The sequence below is a fragment of the Galeopterus variegatus genome, unplaced genomic scaffold (assembly GCF_000696425.1).
Source record: "Galeopterus variegatus unplaced genomic scaffold, G_variegatus-3.0.2 Scaffold5165, whole genome shotgun sequence".
NCBI lineage: Eukaryota > Metazoa > Chordata > Mammalia > Dermoptera > Cynocephalidae > Galeopterus > Galeopterus variegatus.
In genome coordinates this window covers 60975-82184 of record NW_007731276.1, presented here as the reverse complement: position 1 = coordinate 82184, position 21210 = coordinate 60975, and the positions used below count along the sequence as shown (strand labels likewise).

At 37.6% G+C, this 21210-nt stretch overlaps 1 protein-coding gene across 1 annotated transcript in view; it reads right to left on the bottom strand.

The window, feature by feature from the left end:
- The window catches only part of MYO16 (myosin XVI), a gene marked incomplete at both ends in the record, with an annotated part of 268499 nt that overhangs the window by 194213 nt on the left and 53076 nt on the right, over positions 1 to 21210 (bottom strand). Inside the window, 3 exons of the mRNA XM_008589028.1 lie at positions 16215 to 16356; positions 18622 to 18693; positions 19457 to 19574. Coding sequence (XP_008587250.1) covers positions 16215 to 16356; positions 18622 to 18693; positions 19457 to 19574 — 332 coding nt within the window. The remainder of the gene's footprint in view (positions 1 to 16214; positions 16357 to 18621; positions 18694 to 19456; positions 19575 to 21210) is intronic.

Sequence of the window (21210 nt, the reverse complement as noted above, 5' to 3'; positions counted from 1 at the left end):
CTCTTTCTATGCCTGGCTTAGTTCTCTTGATAAAATTTTCTCTAAGTCCATCCACACAACTCCTAGCTTAAAAGCATAAATACTTTGTACTTTTAATGAATATATGTCCTTATTCATAATAGGCTGCATTTATAACAGTGATATATATGTGTTTTGTTACCAAAAGCATCTTTAGAAACAAGCAACTCAGCCTACCACACATTTTTTAAAAACCATAAATAATATTTAATTTATGTTAACTTTTGCATTCCTAGTCTAAAACAACTCTCATTTCAGGAGAATAGTAGACTATTAAGTAAATATAAATATGACACCACTGCTCCATCAAGAATTCTGCAGTTATTAAACAGGATGGTCAGGAAGCACAGACAGAAACATGAATAAACATCGACCACAGTGAGAAGAGCCGACACACAACTGTCCATGTGGGATGTGTGGAAGGAGGTGCAACCAGAACCCTCATACGTGGCTGGTAGTAGCTTAAATTTGAAATTTGGAAAATGGTTTGGATTCATCTACCAAAGCTAATCACACAATTACTGAATGTCCCAGAAATTCCACTTCTGGGCACATATCCAGGAAAGCGAGCACATATGTCCACTAAAAGACATGCATAAGAATGTTCAGGGCTGCTTTATTTATACTTGTCAAAACCTAAGTGCCTGTCAATAAGAGGAAATAACTAAGTTCTGCTAAATAGTGGTATGTGCATGCATATTTCTGTAAAGGAATATTACACAGAAATAAGAATGAATTACTACCACACCCAACATTAGATATGCATCTCCTGCACATAACACGGAGCAGAAGGAGCCAGGCATTTACAAAGTGCGCAAAGAAGCCTTCTGGAGCGTTGGATATACTCTACGTTTTAACGTGTGCCCAAGTTACATAGTCATATTACATGTGTAAAAATCCATTGAACAGCATATGTAATATGTGCACTTCAGCTATGTTATACCTCAATAAAACATTTTTTTTTAAAAAAAAGGTATGGTTACCTAAACCACATCTACACATGGGTAGAGATGACTAGTTAAACACTTGTTAAATGAGAAGCACTGAACTGCATATTTATTTTGGCACTGCCAAGTCAAACACGGTGTTAGAACCTTAGCGAACCTTACTGTGATTGACGCCACCAACTACAAGAAGCTGAAGCACCGTGTGTTAATACAAAGTGACCACAAGGAAGAAAATTCCACGCAAGACGTGTGAACGGCCTAGAGCTTCAGGCAGAGATCACAATACGTTCTTGAAGAAGCTGAACACAATCACAGCAGTATTTATCCCGTTATTGTTTTCATTTATGTTAAAGATTGATATCTGTCCTCCCCATGAGACCTTTCAGTTCCTTCATTCTACACATTTGGCACTTTGTATCCTTTGTCCTTTGACTTATATTTTCCCATTCCGCCCACCCCCACCACCATGAGGTTCTGGCAGCTAGGTGTTTTAAAGAGCACTTCTGAGTATGTTTGCAATTTAATGTAAGTATTGAAAAACAAAACTCTTAATTACCCAAAGGTTTGAGATTTTATTGGCCCAGAAGATGTCAAATCAAAGTTTGTAAGCACTGGGAAGGAAGATCATCTCAGAATCTCTCAAGTCACTTGTGAAATGGAGAACTGTCTTTCTACAAATCGTCTACATACTCAAAACTTGTGGTTCCAAGTAGCAGCAATGAAAATTAATCAGATAGTGACTTGTAGCTAGTGGATGTTGCTGGATAAGGAGCACCCTCAAACTGAGTGCCTTAAAAGAATATATTGTTCACAAGTCTGTGTCAGCCTGAGCCGCCTGAAGGGCACCGGCAGGTGCAAGGTGACCTAACCCCAATGCCTTGCTGGAGCAGCCCATGTCTGTCTCTCTTTTTTCAGCAAGACAGCCCGGTCTTATTCACGTGGCAGTGACAGACATCTGGGAAAGAAGATTGGTGCAAGGCTTTGGAATTGGCACACCATCAATTTTGCTGTATTCTCATGGCTGAAGTAAGTCACAAGTGCAGCTCACATTCAAAGGCAGAGGAAATAGACTTAATCTCTTGATAACAGAAGCATCAAAGTCATATTGTGTAGGGCATGGATGCAGAGAATAACAAAGAATTGGGACCAGTTTTTGCAATGTACCACATGACTCTTCTCTTGATAGTGACTTTTAAGTTAGGTTTTACTTAATTCATTTATGAGTTCATTCACCATTTCAAGAAATCTGTATTGAGTACATTGTTTTGCAAAGCACTGTGCTGGATGCTAGATAGACAGATACAAAGAAACAGAGAACAGCTTTGCCCTCAGGGTCATGCCATTATTCATATATTTTTAACTTTAATACCAATTTCAATGGAAATAAAGAAATTACCTATATATCAAAGGGTTAATTCGAAAATGTTTTAGCTTCAAAACTATTTTTTTTGTCTCACTCTTCTGATTGTCTTCAATGTGGGAAGCATTTTTGGAAAGACAGGTTTTTAAATCTGACTTCCTAGCTGTATGACTTGGGACATTTACTTAACCTCTCTGAATTCCAGTCTCTTTATTTGAAAAAAGCAGACAATAATGCCTACCTCATGACTAATCTCAATATAAACAGTAATAATCCTTAGCTCCAAGCTTGGCTCATTTATAGGTAACACTCAATAAGTGATAACCACCATAACTGCACCTTCACCACGTATTACACCTGCATGCATAAAGAAGCCAGGCTTGGAAAATGTATTTTTATTGAGACAGTATGCAAAGAGAGAAAAGTTCAAAGCATGAGGCTGACAAAAACTAAAAATGTCCTTTAGCTGAAAAGCACATCCTCCTCCATTCGAAAATTATATTCAAAAAAGGGGAACAATAAATAGTGGTACTGACATTTCCTTCCTGGTGTTATTTATTTTATTTTATTTTTTCTTTCAGGGAGAGACAGGGTCACCAAGAGCCAGAATGGGACATTCTGCTCTCCTGTCTGAACGGCACAGCAGCATTATTTATTCTGGCAGAACTGCCTCTATGCTCAAATGACGGGCACAGAGAGCATAATAAACACAGATTCGGTTAACTCTATTGAGCAGGACAGGTTATCGGGGGTTGAAAAGAGGCCAAATGCATTTCCCCGGCTAGCAATGAAACGGGAGGAGGGCAGCCATGCAATGGGTTTTATCCTTTGTATGAAATAGCCAAGCTTTAGCCTCTGCACTCTTGGCTCAAGAAAGAGCTGGAGAGGTAGAATGCTAGAAGGTTTTGATTAGCCTTGCAAATCACTGAATTTCTTATACATTTTATTAAAACTAGTAGGTTCTCAAATAATATTTACAAATAATATCATAGTCACTATAAAAAAGACAAAACAACTACTGTTTCATACTGAAAAAGTCATATTCTAATAGATCTGGCAAAATTATTCTTCTCCCCATCTCTTGAAGACATGTACTCAAGTCAAAAGCACATAACTCTTTATTGACTCAATAAGCTGCACTATTCTTCAAGCAATTTATAGCGAAAACATAATTCATATTTAAATCTAACAACAACAATTTTGTCCATAGTGAATGATAATTTTCATACTAATAGTTGGGAATATTTAACCATTATTTTGTATTTATTATGTGATAATTTAAAATGATTGTTGAGCATTACAATGTGCATAATGTTTTGGTAAAACCTGAATACTTTTTATTCCTCTGGATTCTTTTATTTGAAAATTCAAATGATGTCACAAAATAATGAAAAACAAATGTACAATTTCAAAGAAAAAAATTTTCGCTCTTTAGGAAATCATTATACACATGGGTGTTTTGGTAAGGAAATGGAGCAGAAGGAGAGTTATTTAGAAAGCAGGTTTTGTCTCAGATATTTGCTAAATTGTGTAGTTTTGGTTGTCATGGTAATAAGCATCATGATTTAAATAAGTCTACATAGAAATAGAAGTCACTCATACTATATTCAAAGGAATCAAAGAAATCTCATTATTTAATGGAAAAAATTCCCAGTTTGGATGAATGAGGGAAAAACATAGTGTGTCAAATTTATTTTTCTGACAAACTGCGTGTTATTTTATCTCTGAAGCAACATAAAGACAAAATATTTAACAGTAAACAACAAAGGAAACATGACACATAAAACTTCTGGAATCACTAAGCAGTACTTAAAAGATATTTTATAAACTCAGGGTAAAAAAAAAATCATTGGAAAATCTGAAACAAACATTCAACAGGAATTCAGAAAAAAACAAAAAAGCAATATTCAAAAACAGTAGAAGTAAGAATATAATACAACTTCAGAAATTAGTAAAACAAAACATAATCATAAGAAATGACCTCCCAAAAATTGATTTTTGAAAATAAAGAATTCGTACAGGCAAGTGTCAAGCAGGACTTATCAATGATATTGGGGAAATGGATAAATAAACCATATCAGGAATATAAAAGTTGTTAAACTGCAGTAGAGACTGAAAAATATAAAAAAAGCTATGAGTTAGTTGGTGAATAAATTAACCACTTTAAAGTGGAAAATTTTCTAGAAAATATATGGAACTGAAAAAGGAAGGAAAGTAATCTGAAAAGACTTATAAACTTTAAAATAATTACTACCCTAAAGTCAACCCTCCTTTCAAATCCTCAGGAGGTTTTAGGGAGATTTCACCAGAAATTAAAGGAATATATCATCTTCATTTAGTATAAATTGTTTTAGAGAGGAGAAAAACAGAGAAAGCTACCCAATTTACTCTGTAATGTAAACTTGAAAGCAAAAAGTTTCATAAAAAGAAAAAAAAATAGAATCTCATCTGACTAATTAAAATAAATTCAAACATCCTAAATAAGGACTAGAAAACTGAATCTAATACATCATGAACAAATAGCATTTACACTATAAATTAAGAATGATTCAACATCAAAAAATATACATCAGTACAATGTGCCATATGAGCAAAGGGAAGGAGATCATTGCTATAATCATCTTAACAGATAAAGAAAAACATTAGATAAAATTCAGCACTCCTCTATACCTGAAAAAACTTAGCACAGATTATCTGCTGGAACTCTAAGTCAGCTTATTACTTAACAGCAAATATTTGCAGGTATTGCCATTAATTTGGAAACAAGTCAAGAAGATGCACTACTATCACAAATTTTCAACATTGTACTGGAAATGCTAGCCAATGAAATAAAAGGAGAAGAAATAAGAGTCATAAGAGAAAAGGGGAAAAATGTGATCATTTACATTGTAAAATAAAAAGACATTCCACAGGAAAATTATTATAACTAATAAGAAAAATCAGCAGGGTTCCTATAAATAAGATGGACACAGAAAATGCAAGATTCAGTATTCCAATAAACAAATTAAAATGTAATAGAAAAATACCTCTCATCATAGCAACACAAAGTAGAGGGTACCTAGAAAAAAAGTGTGCAAGAAATTGATGAAAAAAATACAAACATTATTTAAGGAATAAAAGAATCTAAAATAAATGTTAAACTATTGATCAAATTTGTGGAAGAAAAGAATCAACAGCCTAAAAGAGACAATTTTCCCCACATTAATCTATAAATGTATCTTTAGTCAATATCCCAAAAGAATGTTTTTATGGGTAGAGCCAGAGTGATTATAAAATTCATATGCAAAAATCAAGATCCAGGGATAAGCAAACCAAAGAAGAAAAATAAGAACAACTTATGTGAACTCAGTAATGAAAACAATAGATTATTAATGCAGTTTTAATCAAATAGATTAAATATCAGGAAGGGGATGAAGAATCATTGCTAATAAACAGGGTAGGGATCATTGAATACCCAACTAAAAATATAAAATCATATCAATTCCTCACTTACACATCAATACTCCTGATGTGTTGAAAATCTAAAAGTTTTAGAAAAAGTGCACAATGACCTTGGAGTAGGAAAATAATGTCTAATGTTAAGTCCCTAAAGTCAGACCGCTGCATATGGTTGTGTAGGTCTCACTGTATGCACATGGGCTCGTGGATATGGTGTGGTACACAACCCACCTTTCCAGAAGATGTTCAAGTTCAATTATAATTAGGAAAATGCAAATTAATTCTCTCTGCAATTCTGCCACTAAATACAGACCTCAGGGAAAATTCCAAACATATATCTCAGGAGACATGTACAAAGATACAACAGTGTTTGTAACTGATAATAAAAATGAAGAGACTTAAGTGTCCATCAACAAGGAAACAGATGCAAATATTGTGGTTTCTTCATCCACGGGAATTAATGCAGCAGTTAAAATGAACTACCTCCTGATGTATCGATGTAGTTAAATCTCAAAAACCATGTGGAGTTAAAAGAGAGAGAAATGGAGAATAAAATGTGGGATAGCATTTCTGTAATTCCTAATAACGCACGATGTTATATATTTCTTATGAAAACCAATAGCTAGAGAAATAAAACAAATTGTGGAAGATTTACACAGAATTGATTATTATACTGTTGTCCCTAGGAAGGGAAGAAGAGGAATAAATCTATGTAGAAAAACAAAAGGACATCAGCTTTAAGTTGAAATTGTCTCTTTATTTTGTCAATAAAAATCTAAAGCAAAAGTTGCAAAATGTTAATAGTGTTAATTCAAGGTACTAGGTAAATGGGTAGCTTGCCTATATACCTTTGTACTCTTTTTGATTCTGAAAGCTTTTCCAAAATAAAAAAAAGACATATAATAAAGGATATTATAAATTAAGCAAAAAAAAAAAGAAAAAAAAAGGATGTCTATTTTTATTTTATCAGAAATGCACAACAGGTGTTTTATTATTTTATGAAACATTTCAAAATTAATAATATCAATTCATTTATTCAGAATTAATTACTTTCATTATAATTAATAAGGTAATGTATATGATGTCTTTTTTTTTTTTACCAGCACTTAATTACTTATGAACTGATTGTCTAGGTTTTAAGTTTCTTGTCTTTCTTGTATCTATCTTTCCGATTTTAATTCCCATCGGCTAGTTTAAATCTTCACAATTATTTTAACAAAGTCCTGTAAGAGAGAAAGTTGAAACTAATACACACAATGTTAGTGCTGCTCTTAGACTCGTTTATCCATGTTCCATGCCTGCTTCAGAAGCAAGGCTCACTTTGTTCTTAGTTTTAGTGTCGATTAAATGAGGACAGGTAATGTACCCTGTTCTTTTCTGAACTTTTAACAGCAATTTATAAAACATAGATCAGATAAAAAGAGAGAATGAGATTTTACTTAAGATCCTCAAGTGGTGTTGAATGTGTCATATGGTCAGATGTTTTCTTGGGGTAATTAATGTCCAATTTTATTATCAAAATAGTGGAACGACATGTAATTTCTAGAACTTTTCATTCACTCTGCTTTTCTATCACCTAGTCTACCATTTAGATATTCAAACTTGGAAAACTGAGGGGCACTGAACACTCTCTATCTGTGATTCCTGGAGTGTTAAGGGGAGATGTGCGTGGTTTGGCTAAATATTCCTGTGCTTTCCAAAGGCCGCTGAGTCCCACCCCACCCCACGTCGTTGAGAACCACTATAGGTCATCTAGTCAGTGATGTGGACAGTCCACGGAGCAGAAAGTGCGTAAATCTGGAGCCAGGCAGTGCTTCCACAAGTCCCATTCTGTATAGGGAAAGAGGGCACCTACTGAAAAATGCTGCTTCTTTTCCTAAAATATTTCCCAACAACCTGGCTCAGGAAGGCAGGAGCACTATTCCCCAGCCCTTCCTGTTGGAGGAAATGGGGACAAGTCCTCATCTAAAGCGCAGCAGCCCCGTCTGTAAGGAAGCATGGCAGAAGGAATGAAGCGTTGACGTCCTGTTGTGATTCTCAAGTCCCAGTAATGGACAGTTCTCCCATACCAGGGCTGCTCCCAACAGCTGCTGCTCTTGGAAGGGATCAATCTGCCCAAATTGACCTCAATTTCTCACAAGATAACTATATTTTTGTAAGAATAATTTAGTGCTATTATGGCTACATTCCAATTCTTTTTCAAAGTCATCGATTGTATCTTGGTAAAATAAGTTGAGAATAAAACAATCACACACACGTACACACACACACATACAGGCACGCACATACGTACACACACCTGATTTGAATTTTAGGCCTGTGTATCCTGTAAGACACGAGGAGAAGGTGAGCCCCTGAAGGCCACAACCGTGCTGCGGGCCTATGAACTCCTAGGTCTCAGACATATAGCACGTTGTTGGATATTGACTAAACTTTGATAAAAAACAATACCCCGAAGTCTAAAGCATATTGATACACCTCTAATTGCTATTGTACTTAGCATAACAAAGACTTCACAGTAAAGATGGGTGATGTTTATTACAGAAGTAATGGCAAATCTCCCTGCATAGAAAGCGGAAAAAAAAATTAAAAATCCTATGAGATAAAATTTGAAAACTGTGTTAAGATGCTTGGTAAGGTCTTTATAGGTGATCTGTGCAAACAGTGTGTATAAACTGTAATCCGAAAGATATTTTCAATGGCTTGCCTGCAGTGCAGCAGAAAGATGTTCCCTCATTAGCACCATCTTCAGGCCCCCCTGGAGCATTTTATAAACTACCTTCCTGCTTTCTGACCCTAATGAACTAGATCCTTAGCAAATAGCTAAAAAAATCTAACCTACTAAAAGCAATCTTACAAAATAGACTAACATGATTACTGTCATTTTAGTGTTTTATAAATTATGTTATTTATCTATTAGAAGGCATCTGAGTATACTTTTTTAAAATCATAAATTTTATTTAAAATTTCAAAAGGGAATTCCTTAATTAAAAAATGTCAACAACAAAATTATTACAAAAAAATATTTAGACTTAAAAGTCTTCAAGAACTACCAGGAGACTATGAATGACATTGAGGTTATTAATTCAGAATTTGTTAATTTCTTTAATCAACCAATTAAGAAATTATTACAGCCCAGTAATGTGGATTTTTTTCTGGGGTTGAAGTGGGGGTTGGGTGGGGATCATCTAATCACTGTAAATTACATGGAAAACTCTGTGTGAGTGTGTGTGCGTGTGCGCGTGTGCGTGCGTGCGTGTGCGTGTGCGTGTGTTTGTGTTTATGCCATTCACTGGATTCCCAAGCTGGACTTCGACCTTAAAAAAACTGAAATACATTACAACATCACATAAGTATATTAAGTGCTACCCGACTGCATCAATCAGAGGCAAATGGAAATCACAGAAAATCTATCACTTAATATAAACAGCAAAACAATTCTCTTATATTTAAAATCTTGCAAAACCAACAAACACGTGCTTACACACCCCTAAATATTTGAAACTAGTGGTAGACAAACTAATTCTTAGTAGAACAAAGCCAAAGATCAGCCCTCTAGTGTCATTCAATAAGACAGTCTTCAGACCAAACACAGATTATCCAAATTCTGAGGGGGTTTCTTTTTTGAACCAGCCTGCGGAATTCTTCAAGGCTATAATTATTTTTTTTCTCTACATGAAATATTTGTTTCTTCTAGTTAAGAAAGAGTAGCAAGTCTCACCTAATGAAGAAGTATTCGTACAATATTTTCCAAAGAATATTAAATTGTTTGTTACAGTCTCATTAGTGCAGATTTTCCATATTCATTTAGACCCAAACATTCTCGTAAGTGTCGTCAGATGCCAGGGGTGCATGTGCTCACCTGTTACATTGACAGGTATTCAATGTGCATTCTATTGGATGCTTTTTTTTCTCATTTCAGAGAGTGAGTCAATAGTTTTGTGATACTGGGAAGCAGCATCCCCCTGTTAACACTGTAACTGTGACACTGACAAATTTGTAATTTGTCAGCTTTTACAAATGATCTCAATCAGACTGTTGGGGAACACATGAGCCGTGTGGTAAATGTGCTGATGCAAATCTTTCTGGACCGCTAGGAAATTCCATACTGACTTAAAAATCATTTTTTCCTTATAATTGAAATAGGTGAATTCAGAAATGGGGTACGATGTAAAAAATATCCTACTGATGATTTCAGGAATTAAATCATTGAATTGATATCTGAATTAAACAAATAACTTTGAGGGAAAATATAACTTCAGCCTCTCTTTGAAGCATTCCCTTTTTATCACCAGTGTAATATCTATTTAATTCTTCCTTCTCTTATTTAAACCCATACTACAGTTATACTGGGTAGCAGAGAGGAGATTTAATAGTTTAAGAAATTTCACAAGTGTTATTTTTTCTCCAGTAGCCTCCTTTCCGTCTCCATAATCAATTTCATTCTGTGGAGCAAAGGATGAAGACTTGGACAGTAATGGGGATGGTGACCCCACGCTTCCTGGAAAGACATGGTCACTTTGATAGTTGGAGCCTTGATCTTCCACTTGCACTTTACCTCACTGTGCCCCCTGTCCCCAGACCCTCCACAGGGTCCCCTTTCTACAGAGCCTCCGTGCGCTACTTCTCAATGCAGCGTCATCGTCCACTCTCAGGAACTAGTGTCTTTCCATGCTACTTTTTCCTCATGGAACCCCTATAGATCAGGGAATAGCAGTGTTTCTAACTCACGTGGGCCTCATTCTTGCAACAAAGACCACACACTGTGCTCTGGACCCTAGTCAGGTATGCTGCACATGTCAACCTGTGTCAGAGGAGAAAGGGAAGCGGTGTGGAAACTGATCAATACAGACCCATTATCGCTGCTTAGCACAAAGCAAACCTGAGCAAAGCATCTTAAAAAACAAAACAAACACCTCATTCATACCCCAGCAGTGACACAGGAATAGTGACATTTCTATGTCTAAAGAAAAAAACGTTTCCTCTACTTGCTACTCCGTAAAACAAACAAGATTACTGAAATTTAAAAGGAAGAGATTAGACTGTGTCTTAGATTTACAACGTGTGAGAGACCTCAATTTTTTTCATAGCCCTCCCCTTCCCCATAAATAAACTGATATGAACCAAGAAGACTTCTTACCAGCCGCAGTCACCACTGTGACTCTTACAGCACCATTCCCACTATGTCAGATACTGTGATGACAGCTTTATGTGCATCATCGCATTTAACCTGCAGTTAACCCAGGAAAGCAAACAAGTTCTTGTGACCAGGTGTCCAAGGAACTGGCCTGGATAAATGAGTAGCTCACAGAAGCTGAACACAATTAATTGTAATGTTTTAAAATGTTTCTGTTTAGGTCAAATAAAATATTATAAGAATGTAATGTGAAATGGGAATAGGGAAGAAATAGAAGGCTCAGTGCAAAATTAAAAAAATCTTCCTCTGTGTATTAGTCCGTTCTGTGCTGCTATAATAGAGTACCTGGACTGGGTAATTTATAAAGAACAGAGGTTTATTTGGCTCACGATTCTGGGACAGCTGCATCTGGCACGGGCCTCAGGCTGCTTCTACTCATGGTAGATGGGTCCAAGCAGACCACAGGGCAAGAGGAAGCAAGAGAGAGGAGGTGCCAGGGTCTGTTAAAACAACCAGCTCTCGCTGGAGCTAACAGAGCAAGAACTCAGTCACTATCCCCACCTCCCAGGAAGAGCATTTATCCATTCATGAGGGATCTGCCCCTGTGATTCAAACAGCTCCCAACACTGCCACATTGGGGATCAGATTTCCACCTGAGTTTGGGGGGACAACACATCCAAACTCTATCACTATGCATGTTTGAAACTCAAGTTTATTTACTATATTATATTTGCATGCCAAATTGTGCTGTCCAAAAACTTGGATTTCAGGTCATGTAGACATGAATGAAGTGTTGCATTAGAAAACAGGTCCAATTTTAGAGTTGCAAAAAAGTTTTTATCATTTTTTTAAGTCTCAGTTATTACTCATTACACTTTAGTACTTATCTTTTTTTAATAGTTACAAAAACTGAGCAATTGAAATGTCTTCCACTTCTCCAGGCACTATCCCATTCCCAATCTCCTCTCTCCCCTTGACCCAGAGAAATCCCATCCAAGAGAACACTTGGGAAGATGTGGGGACTTTACCTGTTTCTTGAATGAGCACAGCTGATGCTACAAGCAAGTGGCTTCTGACCACTGCACCCTAAATTAGACAGACCTGCCCACTGGTTCCCAGGAAGTCCTGAAGTGGTTGATGCATGCTTGAAGTCCTCCCCCAGAGACCAGGAAAAGACAGCCCTGAGTTCCCTGGCCCAGGACATAAGTCACTCTTGTGGCCCTTTACCGATTTCTCGCTAAACCTCCCTCCTCTTTTCCTACCTCTGGTTATTTTATTTTAACCTTCACTTGTACATATTTGTGCAGTGCAATGTGTTGTTTAATACATGCACACACTGCACAATGATTCAGTTAGGGTAGACAGCACAATGTCGTATGTGTCAGTCCAGCACGTCTCCTGCCACCGCCCTCATCCCCCCCCGCAGCCTCTGGTCGCCATTATTCTATGCACCACTTCTATGAGAACCATTTTTTTAAAGATTGCACATATGAGTGAGGTGGGAGCTCTAAAGTATGGTGCTTAAACCCTGCAAGGAAACCTATGCAGAGACAGGGTAGCAAAGGAGTTGACCATCTGCAGTCCCCTGTGTTATGACTGCTACAGCAGGGCAGGTAGGGATGGTGCTCCTCTGGAGAGCCGTGTGACACCTGTACCTCCTAGGTATGCCAGCTCAGTGTAGAAGACACCCTGGCAATCACCACAAAGATTCCTAAAAATGAACTAGAAGAGCACGACTTTGCCCTGAGTCAAATTAATCAAACACCCAAGGGAAGATAGCCGCTTCTTGGGAAGGATGTCTGCATCTGTGGGAAGAGACAGCACGACTTTGGATTCACTGGGGAAAAACAGACCAGCCAGGAGAATGGGAAAGAAGGTCCGTGCCTTTGATGCCCATCAGTGTTGGCCAATTTTCTACACGAGAAGTGATAGGAACCCATACAAAGGATTTCCAAATGGTTTAATCAAGGATGTTGTTTATACCTACAGTGGCCATTGGGTGTCAGTTGGTGATTCGCAGAGTTGTTGAGGCCAAACCAATTGATTTGATATAATTTAAAATAATATTTTATTTGTTAAATATTATCAGTGCAATGTGAACTGAGGGCAGGTTATGAACAAACCACAAGGGTCTTCCATATATCCAGTGGCCAGACAGGTTCAGCTCTATGCTTGGAAAACACTAGGAAAAAAGGCTAAAATCACTCAAAACAGGAGTCCCAAAGTCCATATACCTTCTTGCATTAGATGGGCCTGCAGTTTCAAGTCTATGGACTGTGAATTAACACTTACATTTGTTAGGTGGAGATGCTTATCCATAGTCCTGGGGTTTGCTTGCATGAAGAGGCAGGTAGGGATGGTGCTCCTCTGGAGAGCCGTGTGACACCTGTACCTCCTAGGTATGCCAGCTCAGTGTAGAAGACACCCTGGCAATCACCACAAAGATTCCTAAAAATGAACTAGAAGAGCACGACTTTGCCCTGAGTCAAATTAATCAAACACCCAAGGGAAGATAGCCGCTTCTTGGGAAGGATGTCTGCATCTGTGGGAAGAGACAGCACAACTTTGGATTCACTGGGGAAAAACAGACCAGCCAGGAGAATGGGACAGAAGGTCCATGCCTCTGATGCCCATCAGCGTTGGCCAATTTTCTACACGAGAAGTGATAGGAACCCATACAAAGGATTTCCAAATGGTTTAATCGAGGATGTTGTTTATACCTACAGTGGCCATTGGGTGTCAGCTGGTGATTCGCAGAGTTGTTGAGGCCAAACCAATTGATTTGATATAATTTAAAATAATATTTTATTTGTTAAATATTATCAGTGCAATGTGAACTGAGGGCAGGTTATGAACAAACCACAAGGGTCTTCCATATATCCAGTGGCCAGACAGGTTCAGCTCTATGCTTGGAAAACACTAGGAAAAAAGGCTAAAATCGCTCAAAACAGGAGTCCCAAAGTCCATATACCTTCTTGCATTAGATGGGCCTGCAGTTTCAAGTCTATGGACTGTGAATTAACACTCACATTTGTTAGGTGGAGATGCTTATCCATAGTCCTGGGGTTTGCTTGCATGAAGAGAATAAGGTATTACATTACTGTTGTTGGCGTTGTTGTTACTATGATTCCTTTTCACCTGACAAGCCTAACAAATCAGGGGTTAGTGTGTTCCCACTTTCGCCTTGCCCTGACCATGAAGTGTGGCCCTCGAGTGAAAGCTGCTCAGTCCCAGTGGTCACACACTGCAGCGTCCGGGACAGATGGATGCACAGGAGTCAGGACCACAGCAGGCACAGCCCAGCAGGTGCCCCACATTAAAGACTCGATTTTGGCCAGACAAACACAAAATTTACCAAAAAAAATAAAAATAGTGTCGAAAATATGTCTATCCCATGAACATCAATGTGCTTGCCAACTTTAACCACAGATACATACATACATACATACGTACATATGTAATTTAAAATCTTTTCTGACTTGATTACAATTTTTTAAAAAAATTGGGCATTGGTAAACAACAAAAGCCTATGCTAAGGCTATCCAAATTTTTGAGACCTTTCTGTGCCTTAGGAAACGGGTGTGAAAATCTGCAAAACCTTAAGCTTTCCATGAATTTCAATGAGTTAGAAATGCTGCAAATATAACCTTTCTTTTAATTATTTGGGGATTTAAATTCAGGTTTAGGAGAAATAGAGAGGAAAAAAATGGGAGTTATAACTCAAATGAGAATACTGTTTCTTAGAAGTTAAATGTATAATACACCAATTCACTTCTAATTTCCCACTAATCCCTGTCTTCATTCATTTGCTTAGTAAAGAATTTTAATAGATAAGACCACCATTATAAATTTACATATTGACACAGTGGCAATATTACCACTGAAAAGGAAATAATGTGTTTTCACAGTTTATTTGTAGTTTTTGTACGTGTATGTGTGTTGAAGTCAAAAATCTAAACCATATATAAGTATTTCCAATTATACAAATCTAAGACTTTGTAAGACTTAAATGTCAAATGGAATTTTCCTAAAAGTTTCTATGTGGAGCTGGATTTATACATTAATTTTTTCAGAATCTAAACCATATATAAGTATTTCCAATTATACAAATCTAAGACTTTGTAAGACTTAAATGACAAATGGAATTTTCCTAAAAGTTTCTATGTGGAGCTGGATTTATACATTAATTTTTTCAATGTCAACTTCAGCAGAACTGTCAATTTTATACATGCTTAATTTGGTAGATTTAGAATATTTGAATCATTCTGTGAATAATCTTCATATTACAGGAAAATCACAAATTAACTGATAACAAGAAATAATAGGAAAATCAGTAGTCCTCACCATACCAAACACTACGGTATTTCTGTTGAAATATAGATTGTACTGTAGCTACCCTCAAATCACGGAATATATATTAAATATTCTGGTCAATGTTCAGTGGGATTTTATATACATGTACATTTGAATAAGAACTGTAGTATCCTTTTGTCCTTGAGTTCTTCTGAGATGTCTATATTTATTTAAGAACTTTCCCATTAATAGTGCTAGTTCTAATGTTTTACAAAAAACCTCTAAAGACAGCAATTTCCAGGAATTTCTTGAAGAAGTCTATATGGACAAGAAAGAAATTCTCAGAAGCTTTCATTCAAAGACGAGCATACATGTGAAGACTTCTGTACGTGATTTTGCTTTCAATGCTCTGCCCAAAGTCATTATCAGTGACAAGAATAATAACAAAGTTTTTCATTGACAAGATGTCATGGAGATCTATAATTTTTAGATGATCAAATAGCTCTGAAAAGCTACTGTTTAAAGAAGATTAAAGGCATGAGCCCAAATGATTACCACAGAGACCATTTGTCAAATAATCCACGAAATAAGTGCAGAAACAAGAGAAAGGATTCCTGATCTGGAACATGTCACCAAGTCAGTTCTTAAGGAGGCTTGGCTACTCAACAAACCCAAGAGCTTTACATATGCTTAGACTGTCTTCCTAGATTTATAAAATTTTTATACTTTGTGATGCACAAAAGGCCATATAAACCTTTAGTCCAGAGATGATGTATTTGCATATGTATGCATAAGAAGTGATTTGATTAATTCAAAGATGTGAGGGGTGGTTGGCTGAGGAAGGTGGCTTAAATCCCTAAGGAATAATCAATAAAACCCTTCAACTTTAATCAACTTGTTAAAATGAGATGTGTTCATGAAGTTTAACTTATGGGTCATGCTGGAATATGAAGCGTCTTTAAAAGTTGAGCCTTTCAGTTGTCTGTAACAGGAATAACAGTCAGTGTCCATCAACTCCTACCTTCTGTGTTCCTCTTGACTGTGGAGGCAGCAGTTCATGGTATTCACCAAAAAGCTAAACAGACGACTGTACAGGGACTTGGCCAAGAGATCCCGGTAAAATTCAGCAATCTGTATAGTATGCCGTCGTATTATCGTATCTCCTAAAACAACAGAAGAGAAGGCATAGGAACAAGGGTTTCCCACACATCCTATTTATTCTCCACATACCTGCATATATCAAAGGATGCTAAAAAATTATACTAGGACACTAATACATGAGAATGTCTTGTTGGTTGTTATGTAAAATGTTTCATATCCATTGCAATCTTAGTTGTTACAATATGTTGACGACAGCTTTTACCCCTCACTAAACTGTGTAACCTCCTCTTAGTTAGGGAACCAGCTCTTCGCAGGGCCCCTCTTAGCAAGTTTTCTGATTACAACTCACTGGTTTGGATATTGAATCATCCCAAGGTATTTGGAAACCTGGCCACCTGGAAATTAGTCATATTTTAAATATTTTCAAAGATGTGGTTTAATCAACCAAAATGTGGAACTTGAGTTTGGGAACAAGATTGGGCTTTATGGTAGAAATTTCTATGTCATTCTCAAAGAGATAGAGATTGAAATCTTGAGTGGTAATATTTTCAGAAGAAAATAGACTAAAGGAGGGACCAAGAAAAAAAAAAAGGAAAGAGTAAGGATGCTTTGGAGCGGAACCTGTCACAGCACTCTTGCTGGGGCATGGAGAGTGAACAGGATCTAGAACTCACATTCTGTGGCCATAGTGGTAACCAGGGTATGAGCAGGGAGTTAGTAACAGGACGATGGCCGTGCGAAATGAGTTGCGTGGACTGTCAGTCTGTTGGAGGTACAGTTAAGGGAGGAAAACTGCTGCTGAGTTTTGTTGGGAACGACCCATCCCAATGGAAGGTGGTAGTGGAAGCAGGTGTGGCCACTTATGCTATTGTAGAATTGAGGTCCCTGGAGCCAGGACGACTGAGGGGTTCTGATGAGTCACCAACATGAGGTGCGGGAGGGGAAGGGCAGTGTCAGTAGAGGGACCTGCACGTATTAAATTATAGGTACCAGGGTTGAGTTTGATTTTTTCTAAAAACAAAAAAAAGAGGCATAGAAAAGAATAATGTATTTGGAGAACTTCAAGGTGCTTGGTATGGCTGGAAGCACAGTGCTGGTGCAGAAGGATGAACCATTAAAGTTCGATGTGGCCCAGGTAATAAAGGGGCCTCCTAGGCCATTTGAAGGGATGTGCTTTCCTCTGAATGAGCTGGAGTATCTTTGAAAGATTGTTACCTACGATGAAAATCCTATTTGCATTTCAGAAAGATTATTTTTGAAGCAGCGTGGAAGGAGGCAAAATGAAATAAGGCCAGATAAAAGATTAACCAGGAGGCTCTTGCCGTCACCCAGGGAAGGAGCGATCAATTAAGGCAGTGTCGATAGAAATGAAGAGAAGGCAGAAAGAATGACTGAGACTTATGGGGTCGAACTGGCACGTCTGACCTATGCAATGGAGGAGGAGGAAGAGAAAGAGGTATTGAGAATGACTTTGGGGCAATTGGGTGGAAAACGGGGCCATTCATTAAGTTTGGATGAGGAAGAAATCCTAAATCACATACCTGAACACCTGCAAATAGGTCCAGTAGGGACAGCAGGAAGAATAGTAGTGACTTAGAGAAAAACGATCAGCTAGACGGTGAGCCCTCACGATTCCAATCAAGAGGAAGGCCATGAGTTATAGTGAATGATCGAGAACACGTGGGCAGCGACTCTCCTCACCGACTGAGCAGAGACGCATCCAGCACAGAAATGAGGCATGTCACCTGGAGTCAGACAGCGTCCAATTCTAATGCCAAACATGCCATTCACTAACGATCTGACGTACAAAGCCATTTAACCTCTTTGAATCTTGGTTTTCTCATCTGCTAAAATGGAAATAGTTATGCCCACTTTGCAGCAATGTGTGTGAATTCACAAATTACGTTTATAGCACTTGGCACAATGCCCATCCGTTCATATATGCCCAATAAATGACGGCTATTATTATGACTAATGAGGTACAGGGAAAAGGTTAGTTCTTCATTGGCGAGGGCAAGAGGGCTCCACACACACAAACGAGTCCAACACTGCTGGAACACATCATTTTGGATTGATGGCTTTGTTTTCTAAAATGACAGATTAGCTAGAAAGGTGATCGGTTAAATAAAACGGTCTCTTGAGAGCACAGAGTTTACAATATAGAGGCATCCCAGTGACCAAACGTTTCATAATGCTTTTCTCATTTGCCATTCAACTCATAGAAACAGTTTCACGAGCAGGGACAGTCAAAGTTGTCCTTAACTTCCATATATGAAATAAGACCACAAATTGCACTAAGATGCAAGTTAGAGTACAGAAAATTTTACCTTTAAAATATTGAATATCAGTTGTTAAGGCAGAGGCCAATTCATCCGTAGATACTTGTAACATTCCAGCCACTAGAATTAAAGCAGCATCATAAACATAAATTTAGTATACATTTTTTGAGACAGATGACTTTGTATTTTATAGTCATAAGTTTTATATAGACATATTAGAAAATGTGTGTATTAAAGAAAAGTCAGTGGCCCGGTGACTGTCCAGTTCAACTAGAGGAATGTCTTCGAGTAACCAGAACAACAGTGCGTTCTTGTGGCTCTGTGCATTAAATCACAACAGGTTTTTTTCTCCTGTCCTCACAGATGACACTGAATTATTTCCTTCAAATTCCTGGTTAAATCACTTTGACATAGGTGAAGACAAGCTGTTCGTGGACAATCTGTGGTTTTTAGGTGTTTTGAAAAAATCTGGGAATGACTAACGAGGCAACTTCAGAAAAGAGAGATTTGTGGCAACATCTCTGAAGGGAAGTCATTATATTCAGTTTCAATGTTTAGCTAATAACATGGCCCCAAAATACACGGGGTGGCGGGGGTGGGGGTGGAGAACAGTTAGAACAGCATAAACAAACCCAAGAATGTGCTGAAGAATTAATGCTGTTATAGTGCACAGAATGGGAACACCAAAGTACATCTTGTTATTCATTCCTATAACCATTTATAAGGAGAAACAAAGTGGATGTTTTTTTTGCCCTCATTGAATCCTGCTCTAGAGCAAAGGGTTTACTCCCACTGGCTCTCCGGTACTGTGTCTCCATCTACCGGCAGGTCCACAAAACTGCACATCCCCGAGGTGAACGTCAGAAGGTCGAGCTCCACCGACCTTGCTCCAGAAGCTGCAGGTCAGAAACCAGCGCGGAGTCGGCACCGGCCAGAGCAGTGAAGCGAACGTCTCCAAGGTGCAGCACGGCCGCTAGGATTACAAACAGGTTCTCCACCTCCTGCACGTTTCATAAGGAGACTAAATGAGTAGGATTGCTTAAATGAAAGGTAAAAGACAAATCCTCGAAACGCCTAAAAGTAGGTGACAAGAATGACGTGGACCCTATTGTGACATTTTCAGATCCAAAACGTTCAGTAAGAGAACTATTAATCTACACCTCAAAATAAAAAACTCAGACTTCAATGTCCATTTCAGTGTTTTTGTTCCTTAAACGTAAGAGTAAGGAGGTGATATTCTGATATAAATTAATGGCTTTTAGATAACTATCATAATGACGGCAAAGGATGGTGTAACTAGGGTCTGACTTGCTGCAAGTCACTCGTGAGGTCAGACTTCACTTCTGTCCTCTTGGGGCCGACGTTGGACTGAACAGGCAGGTTCATCAGACTTTGCAGTCACTGAGGTGCTCCACTCTAGAACATAACTACGTTCCTAACTATGGAGGCGGTTTCCTCATTATCTCTCATGAGATCAACTAATATGATGGTTACAGAATTTCTAACTTCTGCTGGAAAACCAAAGGGTGCATAATGAAAACAACTATGCCTAGATAAAGAAAATGCAAATTTTTAAAAAGGTATTTTAAGGAAAACTAAAAAACAAAAAAAGAGTCTTGGCAAGAGCTATCTTTTAGCAGAAGGTAGCAGGAAGTAATTAAATGTTTGCTGAAAAAGTATCTGAGAATGTAGAACTCGGCATAAATAGAGAAAATCGACCTTATATTTGGTTTTTGGACAGTCATTTTGTGGCAAGAATTAAACATCAAGAAAAAGCTGTAAGTTTAAACTGTGCTTCTCTAGAATATCAAGTATTTATCATGATCATATCAATAGTAGAACAGGTTGAGCCTCATTAATGGCAAGCAACGTATCCTTTTAAGTTCTCAGTTTCCTGATCTGTAATTTGGGAATAAAAAGCTTCTTCAATAGAAGTTGTTCTAAGAACAACTCTTATTTGACACACAAATATGTAGTTGAAATGATATTTTCTTTGGTACTTCCATGAATTTCTTCTAGAACTTCTAGTTTTCATCATAAGGAATGATTTGATCATTTAAAAAAAAAGAGAGCATTGAAAAAAATGATCTCTAAGTAATATCTAGGTACAGTAATACTCTACGACTGTGACATACTCAAAAAATGTTTTTAACAACCCCTACATAAGTTAGTGTTTCAAATTTAATTAACTTATGCTTTATGAAACATTTTTTTCTAGCCTCTCCACCTACCTGACAACTTAATGCTTTCCTTTTTAATTAACTCATGTTTATTGAATACTCTAGTGCCCTGCCAAGTAGCCACCTCTAGTTACACAGACAAGAGGAATTTTTACTGTCCCCAAGGATCTTATAATCAATGGAGACAGAACTGTGAAAACTAACAAAAATACACATTACAATATGGTAAATGAATTCTAGGACAGAGGTGAAAATAAACTACCCTGTGAGCAGAGGGGAGGCTATTATTCTGTGCATATAAGTAGAGAGCAGTAACCCAGGCTGCCTGCTGAAGTGGTGAGCAAGTGGGGGTGAAAGGCTTATGGGGGGGCACCTTTATGAACATACCTCTCAGGACCACAGCCACTTCCACGTTTTTTTTTTTTTTTTTTTTTTTTTTTTTTTCCTGTTCCGGCAA